This window comes from Lynx canadensis, chromosome X (assembly GCF_007474595.2).
Source record: "Lynx canadensis isolate LIC74 chromosome X, mLynCan4.pri.v2, whole genome shotgun sequence".
In the NCBI taxonomy this organism is placed as follows: domain Eukaryota; kingdom Metazoa; phylum Chordata; class Mammalia; order Carnivora; family Felidae; genus Lynx; species Lynx canadensis.
Window position 1 is genome coordinate 102,953,595 of NC_044321.2, and position 11,225 is coordinate 102,964,819.

General features: G+C 35.8%; 1 protein-coding gene across 1 annotated transcript; it reads right to left on the reverse strand.

Annotated features, from left to right (window-relative positions):
• Positions 1–3,014: 3,014 nt before the first annotated feature.
• On the reverse strand, positions 3,015–4,126 carry LOC115507851 (actin-related protein T2-like). Its single transcript, XM_030306368.1, is given in 4 exon segments — positions 3,015–3,067; positions 3,070–3,740; positions 3,742–3,814; positions 3,817–4,126. Coding segments are annotated over 4 exon segments (1,107 nt in total).
• Between the last annotated feature and the right edge of the window lie 7,099 nt (positions 4,127–11,225).

Here is an 11,225-nt window from a genome sequence, read left to right on the forward strand (position 1 = left end):
TACTAAAGAATATGCATAAAAATGGAATTTTTGAATGATTTAAGTTACCTGGAAAAATATCTAGACAATGTTTATGTCAAAATTTTAAAATGATTTTTTAATATTTATACTATGTAGTGATATCTATTTTTAGGCTATAGTTAAGGTAAATTTATATTTGTGAGATGAAATGTACAGTTATTCAAAATATGGCCATTGATTTCTTCTTCATTAGCATTTGTCACCAATTTTAATTCTTCACAAATTTAAACTTGTTTATTGTAAATTATGATCAATAATTTCAGTGGGATGTCTATTTTGTCTTTATAAAGAATCAAGTATTTCTTCATTCTCTTTATTTTGTCTTTGTTATATATATTATTTTTTACTATTTATTTATTCAAGTATAATTTACATACAATGTTACATTAGTTTCAGGTGTACAATATAATGATTTAATAATTCTGTACATTTCTCAGTGCTTACTAAGAAAAATGTACTCTTAATCCCCTTTATTTATTTTACCCATTCCTCCCCCCAGTCATCCACCTCCCCTCTGACAATCACCATGTCTCTGTATTTAAAATTCTGGGTTTTTCGTTTCTGTTTTCCTTTGTTCATTTGTTTTGTTTCTTAAATTCCACATGTGAGTGAAATGTAGTATTTGTCTTTTTCTGACTTATTTCACTTAGCATTATAACCTCTAGGTTCATCCATGTTGTTGCAAATGGCAACATTTCATTAATTTCTCATTTCTTATTATTTAATTACTTCCTCCTGTTTTGTGGGTTTATTCTGTTTGTTTTTTCATAAATCAAACATTTAGCTTTTTGATACTCACCCTTTCTTTTTACTTGTAGAAACATTTTAGACTCTACATTTCTTAATAATTCTAGCATTAGCTGCCTTCAATCTTAATAGCTGATATTTTCCTCTCATTCATTTTTAATTAGCTTATGTTTTTATTACAATTTTGTTGTTGATATTTTTTAGAAATTCCTTTTAATATTTCTCTTTGCAGTGGTTATTTAGTTTTTTTTTTTAATTTTAAGGTTCTTTTTACAGTCAGTTTATTTAGCTTCAACATATATATTCTAAATGTTTTTATTTCTGGTAAAAGATTTTTTTTTTCAACGTTTATTTATTTTTGGGACAGAGAGAGACAGAGCATGAACGGGGGAGGGGCAGAGAGAGAGGGAGACACAGAATTGGAAACAGGCTCCAGGCTCTGAGCCGTCAGCACAGAGCCCGACACGGGGCTCGAACTCACGGACCGCGAGACCGTGACCTGGCTGAAGTCGGACGCTTAACCGACTGCGCCACCCAGGCGCCCCTCTGGTAAAAGATTTTTAACTTCAATCAGTTTCCATGATTTAATCCTTTAGTATTACAGAATTTTCATTCTTTGTATTATGTTAATACTATAAACTGATGCTGTCAATATTTTAAAATTTACCTCTATTTACATAATTTTTAAAGGTTCATTATTTCTTTTATACCATATATATCTTATTCTAAGATTATATCCATATGCCCTCAATGAATCATATAAAATTTCATTTAGTTATGATGTATTAACAATAGACACTTCCATTATTGTCAGAAAAATCTTCCTTTCACCATCTTCCTTGGAATGGTTTTCCTGGATATAAAATTCTAGATTGACAGTAATGTTTCCCTCACTCTTCCAAGGTATCATTCTACTATCTTCTGGTTCCATTGTGGTTTTGCTAAGTTATATGGAAACAGAAGCTTGCTATTTAGCCAGAACTCTCAAACAAATATGAAAAATAAAATACCTGTTTTATAGTAATTTATAACATTTGATAATTTTCATGGCTATATTCAAGCTAGCAATGTGACAATCTTGAACATGGAGTTGGGAAGATATAAGAAAAATAGGAATTTTATTTATATTAGTGGTTTTATTTCACTCAGGCTGAAATTTTTGGAATTGCTCTTTCATTGTGATTTTCTCCCCATCCTGCTCTCTTTTTGCCTATTTTACTTCTTATTCTAATCTGCTCCAACAATCTATGTAAATTTGATGGTATGTATCCTTCTGTACTTTTGTCGAAGTGCTTATAATCACACAAAAATATTCCTTTATATATATACATACAAATGTGCATAGACATACATATGGGAAAGTGTCACTGCTTAACAAATAAATACATTGCATTACAAAGACTTCTCTGAATTTTCCATTTGTGTCCCAATAATATTTTGGAAAAATACTAAATTAATGAGAAAAAATCATGTAGACATAATTTATTCAACAATTTATGTATTGGAGACCATTAAATATTTCCAGTATTTTACTCCTAACTAAATGAGGCTATATATCCTTGAAATTAAAAATGAACAAAAAGTAGAGGTGTAGATTCTTAACCCTGTAACTGGGAGTAGGAGCCTTGAGCTTAGAGAGCCTTGATCAAATAGCGATTTCTGTTCACATTTCTCCTTTTTGCCAAGGAAAACAGCCTCATCCTATTTTGGTGCCTAATCGCTGATAACAGCAGACAACCTTATTTTGGTAATAAAGGTTTTACTGAGTGAAACGGCCTGTTGGACCCTAAAAAGCAGGGTAGCATTTCTTTTACTTAATTCCCGTCCACTTCCCACACTTTCTCTGGAGATTTTTGCCTTTCCTTAACACTAGATCTATCAAAAATATCCAAGATACTTGATTAAAATGAAGGCCCCAGGGAACCTACTGAGTCAGGTTTCTGGGCATGAGGCTCAAGCACCTGCTTTAACTATAAACCCTGTAAGTAGACACAACCTCAACTAATAAAAGGATTTCTCGAGAGAAAACTATTAAAAGTGTCCATGAGTCAGAAAAGGTGGAATAGAACCACTTAAAATGATTCATTACCTGGATCAGAAATTACTCTGGTGCCACGAAAAATGAACGGAAACTAAAATGTCATATCAATTTTATCAAATACCATGCTAAGGCCCAAGGGAAAATGCCACCTTCTACAAGTGCTCCTGCGATCTGATAGATCCCAGTCCCTTGTGCTCTGGATTCCTTAAAAGCATCTTCTCTGAACAATGTATGTCCCAAACTCCATGAAATCTGCAGAGTGATCCACATCTGCTTGAACCTGCTCAGAGAGGTCACAATGGATGCACCTATCCATGAAGAGAAACATCTATCAGAAGCTGTAATCTTGTTGGGAGTTCCTCTGGAAGCCAGCTGTTCCAGTTCTTTCAAAAGTCTTTCCTCAAGCCCAGGGAAAAGAGTGGTGCCCCCAGACAGCACAATTTCTGCAAAAAGATTCTTCTGGATATCAGTGTCACACTTCATAATGCTGCTGGATACCATTTTTGAGAGTCCTGGGTTGTGGATACCCAGCTGGTCAGGTGCAAAAAGGATCTCAGGCACCTGGTGCAGCTGGTCTCCAATGTAGATAACATTTCCATCTGGCAGTTTGTATTCTCTTAGAACCTCTTCTGGCTTCTTACATAGCTCTTTCTCTGGCTCCAAGGCCACATAACACAGCTTCTCTTTGATGTCACCCACTAAGGCTTTATTGAGCATGAAAGGGAAGGTACTTCCATGAACGAGGAGGAGCCGAGTGAGGTGCTCTATGATGTCCCTTCCTGCCACGTAGAGCTTGGTCACAGCATGAGGCAGGGAATAACCCTCAAAGATAGGGACAGTGCAGGTGATCCCATCACCACTCTCCACCACTAATCCCGTGACAGAGGCTACCACTGCATGGTTGGACAGGTAGAAAGCAGGCACATTGAGTCTCAAACATCACTTCTGTCATCTTCTCTCCAGTCTCCCTTGGGTTCAAAGAGGGCTCAGTCATGAGTACAGGTCATTGACAGGGTTGACTCCTAGTTCCCACTCAAAAAGATACTTCCAAAGTTTCTCTATGTCATCCCATCCTGTTACCAGTCCACACTCAATGGGGTAGTGCAAATGCAAGACCTTATACTTGTACAGGGCTTTTTGTCCCACGAAGTACTTTTTCTTAGTGGCTTCTGATAAGGGCATGTTAAATTTAGGATGCCCCACAACAGAACTGATGATGTGAAGGGGTCCAATCTCTCCAGACAGGCCTGCTTTGCAGAGTCCTGATCCGTTGTCAAAAATTACAGCTGGAATATCTAATACAGATGGGCTATACATGTCTGAAGCATGCTCTTCCAAACTTCAACAAAATAAAAAATGCTTTGCCACTTTGTATGACAACAGGCACCTCTGGAAGATTTAAAACCACAGGCTTCCAAAGTTCTCAGGTTGACACTCAGGAGGAGCTAGCAGGTTGTCCCCAATCCCACAGAGTACCTTGTCTTCAACCCATGAATCCTGTCTCCTTTCAGGCAGCCCAGGGCCTGCTAGGAAATTTCAGTGATGATTGCCCCCCGCCATGTAACAATCTTGCCAAGGCAACAATTGTCCTCAAAGAGCATCAAAGGGATTTTAAGGGGTGGGGTCTCTGAGCCACCAATACTCCTAGCTTGGTGAAACATGAAAAAGAGGAAGGGAAACCATACACATGAGTAGCTTTGATAAGGTGAAGTGAAGGCCTTACTTTAGAAGTAAGTAAAACAGCCAAACTACGGGCTTCTTCCAGAAAACTGCCTTCTATGCACAGCTAAGCTATTTTGGAGGGATGACAAAAATACCTTTCCCTTTGCTAAAGGGAGGAACTAACCACAAGACACAGGTTCAGATTGGAATGAGAATGATCATAATCCAGTTTCAGAGGTTCTTAGAATATTCTATCTTTTATTACACCTCATATATGTTTCTTGTTTTTAACAGCTTTATTGAGATACATTTCACAAACAATACTTTCACCCATTTATAATGTTCATTCCCATGATTTTCAGTATATTACTTGATATATGCAAACATCACAAAAGTCAAATTTAGAATATTTTATTTACCTCAGAAAGAAATCTGTATGCTTCTGCTATCAACCTCTTTAGACTGTCCTTCTGGGCTCTAAGCACCACCAATATATTTTCTATCTCTATAAATTTCTTCTGCCTTTTTCATATAAACGGAGGCATGTAATATGAAGCCTTTTGTGTCCGACTTAATTAAATAGCATACTGTCTTCAAGGTTCTTCCATTGTTTGTATATATTTTGCTTACCTGTTACACAGCATATCATTGTTTAAAGTGTTTATTCATAATCCTTATTTATCTATGTAATGTCAGTACTAACGTTCTCTACTTTGAATGTTTTAAAAGAACTGGCTTTTGGCTGGGATAGTAATGCTTATATCAGACAAAACAGACTTTAAAACAAAGGCTGTAGCAAGAGACAAAGAAGGACATACGTAATGATAAAGGGATAACCTAGAATAAATGGATAAATTCTTAGAAACATATAATGTTCCAGAACTGAATCCAGAATAAATAGAAAACTTAGATTAGTTTTTAAATGTTTATTTTTGAGAGAGAGAGAGAGAGTTAGTAGGGAAGGGGCAGAGAGGGAGGAAGATAGAGAACTTGAAGCAAGTTCTGTACTGTCATTGCAAAGCCTGACATGGGATCAAACCCATGAGCCATAAGATCATGAACTGAACTGAAGTCAAATGCTCAACTGACTGAGCCACTCAGGCACCCCAGGAAAAAAACAGAAACTTTAAAGGAACTAATTTCGAGTAATGAAACTGAATCACTAATCAAAAAATTTCACAACAAACAGAAGTTCTGGTGGTGATGGCTTTATAGGTAAATTCTACTTAAATATTTAAAGTGGAGTTAATACCTATTCTTTTCAAACTTCCAAACAATATAGGAGGAAGGAGGACTTCCAAATTAAGTCTCTGAGCCCAGCATTACCTTAATACCAAACCAGTCAGACACTACAAAAAGAAAAAAAAAATGAACTATAGCCAAATATCTACAGACCAATAACATAGATGCAAAAATCTTCAACAAAATATTAGCAAACTGAATTCAACAATATATTTAAAAATCATTCACCATGATAAAATAGGATTTAGGGGTGCCTGGATGGCTCAGTCTGTCGGACGACAGTCTTTGGCTTGGGTCATGATCTCACAGTTTGTGAGTTCGAGCCTCGCATTGGGCTCTGTGCTGACAGCTCAGAGCCTGGAGCCTGCTTTGGATTCTGTGTCTCATTCTCTCTCTTCCCCTCCCCTATTTGTGCTCTGTCTCTCTGTCTCTCTGTCTCTCAAAAATAAATAAATGTTAAAAAAATACTTAAAAAATAAGATTTATTCTAGGGATGCAAGGGTGTTTTAATATTTGCAAATAGATGTGATAAGTTACATTAAAAAGACAAAGAATAAAAACTATATTATCATCTCTATAAATGTAGAAAAAGCATTTGATAAAACATATCATTCATTTATAATAATATATAATAAAAACCCTAAAAAAGTGGGGGTAGAGGAAACATACCTCAACATAATGAAGGCCATATGTGGAAAATCCACAGCTAACATCACACTCAATAGTGAAAAAGTGAGAGGTTTTACTTTAAGATCACGAACAAGAAAAGGATATCCACTCTCACTAATGTTATTCAACACAGTACTGGAAGTCAGAACTACAGAAACCAGAAATGAAAAAAAAAAGGCATCTAAATTAGTAACGAAGAAGTAAAACTGTCACTATTTGCAGATGACATGATACAATATATATATATATAACCCTAATGAATCCACCAAAAAATATTAGAACTGATTAATGAATTCAGTAAAGTCACAGGATACAAAATCAACGTTCAGAAATTTGTTGCATTTTTATCATTAATAATGAAGTAGCAGAAAGGGAAATTAAAAAATCAATCTCATTTACAATTACACCAAAAAGAATAAAATACCTAGGAATAAACTTATTCAAGGTGGTAAAAGACCTATACCCTGAAAACTACAAAATACTGTTGAATGAAATTGAAGGGGACAAAAGTGGATGTAAGACATTCCATGGTCATGGATTGGAAGAAATGATATTAAAATGGTGACACTACTCAAAACAATCTACAGATTCAATAAAATCCCTATCAAAAGTACCAATAGCATTTTTCACATAACTAGAACAAATAATACTAAAATTTGTATGGAACCACAAAAGTCCCTGAATAATAAAAGCGATCTTGAGAAAGAAGAACAAAGCTGGAGGTATTACAATTTCAGATTTCAAAATGCATTACAAAGTTGTAGTAACCAAAATAGTATGATATTGGCATAAAAAAATACACATAGATCAATGAAACAGAATACAGATCCCCAGAAATAAACCCACACTTATATGGTCAATTAACCTATCATACAAGAAGCAAAAGCATACAGTAGAGAAAAGAGTGATTTCAGATGCTGCTACACAGCAAATACTGCTCCTTAGAAGTCACTACTTCTAGGGGCACCTGGGTGGCTCAGTCAGTTAAACGTCCAACTTCGGCTCAGGTCATGATCTCATGGTTCATAGGGTCGAGCCCCATGCCAGGCTCTGTGCTGACGGTGAAGAAACTACTTGGGATTCTCTCTCTCTCTCCTTCTTTCTCTGCTCTTCCCCTGCTCTTACTCTTGCTCTCTCTCTCTTTATCTCTCAAAATAAATACATAAACTTTAGGGGTGCCTGGGTGGCTCAGTCAGTTAAGCTTCCAACTTCAGCTCATGTCATAATCTTCCGGGCTGTGAGTTTAAGCCTTGCGTCAAGCTCTGGGGTGACAGCTCAGAGCCTGGAGCCTGCCTCAAATTCTGTGTCTTCCTACTCTCTCTGCCCCTCCCTGACTCATGTGCTCTCTCTCTCTCTCTCTCTCTCTGTCAAGAATAAAAAAACATTAGAAATTAAAAAAAATAAACTTTAAAAAAGAAAATATTTTTTAAAAATAAAAACAAAATAAAAATCATAGAACCATCTTTTCGGTTGATTTCTCTATTGATTTCTCTATTGATTTCTCTATTAATTTTCTATTCTCCATTTCATTAACTTCTACACTATTACTTTATCATTTCATTCCTTCTGTTTGCTTTAGTTTATTGTTCTTTTTCCCGCGTGTTCAGTTGGAAGGTTAGGATAGAGATGTGAGATCTTTCTTATTTTGTAATATAGACTAACATGGCTCATTTTATTTGTCAAATTAGCTAAGCTATTGTGCCCAGTTATTTGGTGAAACACTAGTCTAGATGTTACGCTGAAACTATATTGTAGATGTGATTAACATTTAAAATCAGTTGACTTAAATAAAGGAGATTAATGGGGGGGGGGAGTTTCATCCAGTCAACTGAAAGCCTTTGGAGCAAAAACTAAAGTTTCCTTGAGAAAAAGGAATTCTGCCTCAAGACTATAACAGAACACCTGCCTGAGTTTCCAGGCTGCCTTATACATTTCAGACTCAAGACTGTAACGTTGTGATGATTAAATTTATGTCAACTTCACTTGGCTAAGTGGTGCCCAGATAGCTTGTACAACATTATTTCTGAGTGTATCCCTGAAGACATTTCTAGTAGGAATTAGCATTTGAATTGGTAGAGTGAGGAAAATTAGCCTCACTAATGCAAATGGGCATCATTCAAACTGTTGAAGGTTCTGAACAGAACAAAAAGGCATAAGAAGAGTACGTTTGCTTTCTGAAAACGGATGTCTCTGGGACATCCATCTCCTTCCTTTGGACAATGAACATGGGTATTCTTGGCTCTTGGGCCTTTAAACTCAGAACAGTACTTTCACCATTGACTCCTGTGGTTCTCAGGTATTTGTGTTTGGACTAGAACTATACTACCATCTTTCCCGAGTCTCCAGGTTACAGATGGCAGTTGTACAGTTCTCAGTTTCCATAACTACATGAGCAAATCCGTCATAATAAATCTTATCTATCTATCTATTAATCATCTATCTATCCATTCTATTGGTTTTATTTCTCTGGATAACCCTAATACAAACATCAACTCTTTCAGCTTTTTTTGAGGTATTATTAATACACTAAAATTTATAAATATTTAATGTATACATTTTGATGAGTTTGAACACAAGCATACACCTGTGGTACCATCACTACAATCAAGATAATAAATATATCCATCACATCCAGATCTCTGTGTCATCTTCTTGTGTATATGTATGTGTTAAAAACACATAGCATGAAATGTACCCTTTTAGGTGTTTTTAAGTGCATGAACCACTGTTAACTACAGGCACTGTGTTGTACAGCAGATATATAGAACCTATTCATCTTGTAATTCTGTGACTTTATATACATTGAACAACAACTTTCCATTTCTGCTCTGCAGTATCTTTTAACCATAAAATCACAAAATAAGACAATAAGCAAGAAATAAAACAGACAGAAAATAAATAAAATAGGAGTACAAAGTCATTTCATGTCAAAAAATTACTTCAAATATAAATGGGTTAGAGCTCCAATCAAAAGTGACAAAATAGATGAAGAAGTAAGATCCTACCATATGGTGTCTACAAGGAACTCAATTTAGTTTTAAAGACACATATAGACTGAAAATGAAGAGATAAAAAAATATTCCATGCCAATGATAACCAAAGGAGAGCAGGGGCTATAAAATATCATATAATATAGATTTTGGGTCAAAAACTATCACAAGAGACCAAGAAGGTCATTATATAATTAAAGAGTCACTTAATAGAGACATCATTCCTCAAGTATCAAAAATGGATAGAACATCCAGACAGAAAGTCAGTAAGCAAACAGACTTGAATAATATTATAGACCAAATGGACCTAACAGACATATAGAACATTGCATCCAACAACAGCAGAATACACATTTTTCTGAGGGATACATAGAACATTCTTCAGGATAGACAGTATGTAAGGTCGCAAAACAAGTCTTAAATTTAAGATTTAAATAATATCAAGCATCTTTTCTGATCTTGTATAAAATTAGACTCAGAAGAAAAATTAGAAAACTTGCAAATATTTTGAAATTAAATATTCCTGTAGATTAATGTTTATGTACCCCCTAAATCATGTTGAAACTTAATCCCCAATGTGATAGTATACGGAGGTGAGGCTGTTGGGAAGTGATTAGGTCATGAATGGGGAGCTTTCATGAATAGGATTAGTGCCCTTTTTTAAATTTTTTATTTTCAATATTTTATTTAAATTCCAGTTAGAGGCGCCTGGGTGGCTCAGTCAGTAAAGTGTCCAACTTCCGCTCAGGTCATGATCTCACAGCTTGCGAGTTTAAGCCCTGCATCAGGCTCTGTGCTGACAGATCAGAGCCTGGAGCCTGAATCAGATTCTGAGTCCCTCTCTTGCTCTGCCCCTTCCCTGCTTGTGCTCTCTCTCTCTCTCTCTCAAGAATACATAAAACTTTTTTAAAATTTATAAATTCCAGTTAGTTAAATATAGTGTAATATTGATTTCAGAAGTAGACTTTAGTGATTCATCACTTGAATGAAACATCCAATTCTCATCACAAGTGCCTTCCTTAATAACCCATCACCCATTTAACCCAGCCGCCCTTGCCCACCTTGCTCCAGCAACCCTCAGTTTGTTCTTTATATTTAAGAGTCTGTTTTATGGTTTCCTTATCTATTGTTTTTAATGTTTTTTTTTTATTTTTGGGAGAGAGAGAGTGCAAGCAGGGGAGGGGCAGAGAGAGAAGGAGACAGAGAATCTGAAGCAGACTCTGCACTATGAGCACAAAGTCTGACGTGAGGCTCAAGCTCACAACACGTGAAATTATGACCTTAGCCAAGTCAACTGACTTGTGCTCCATCAACTGAACTACCCAGGTGCACCTTTCCCTCTCTCTTTTTTTTTGTCCCCCTATATTCATTTGCTTTGTTTCATAAATTCCATATATGAATGAAATCGTGTATTATTTGTCTTTCTCTGACTTATTTTGCTTGGCATTATACATTCTAGCTCTATCCATGTCTTTGTAAATGGCAAGATTTCATTATTTTTGATGGTTGAGTGATATTCCAGTGTGTGTGTGTGTGTGTGTGTGTGTGCATTGTGTGTGTGTGTGTGTGTGTGTGTGTGACATCTTCTTTATGCATTCACTAGTTCATAGACATTTGGGGTCTTTCCATAATTTCGCTATTATTTATAACATTGCTATACATTGTGGTGCATGTGTCCCTTCAAATCAGTAATTTTGTATCCGTTGGGTAATACCTAGTAGTGCAATTTCTGGATCGTAGGGTAGTTCCATTTTTAACTCTTTGAAGAAATTCCTTATTATTTTCCAGAGTGGTAGCACCAGTTTGCATTCCCACCAATGACATAAGAGAGTTCCTTTTTCTCCACATCCTCA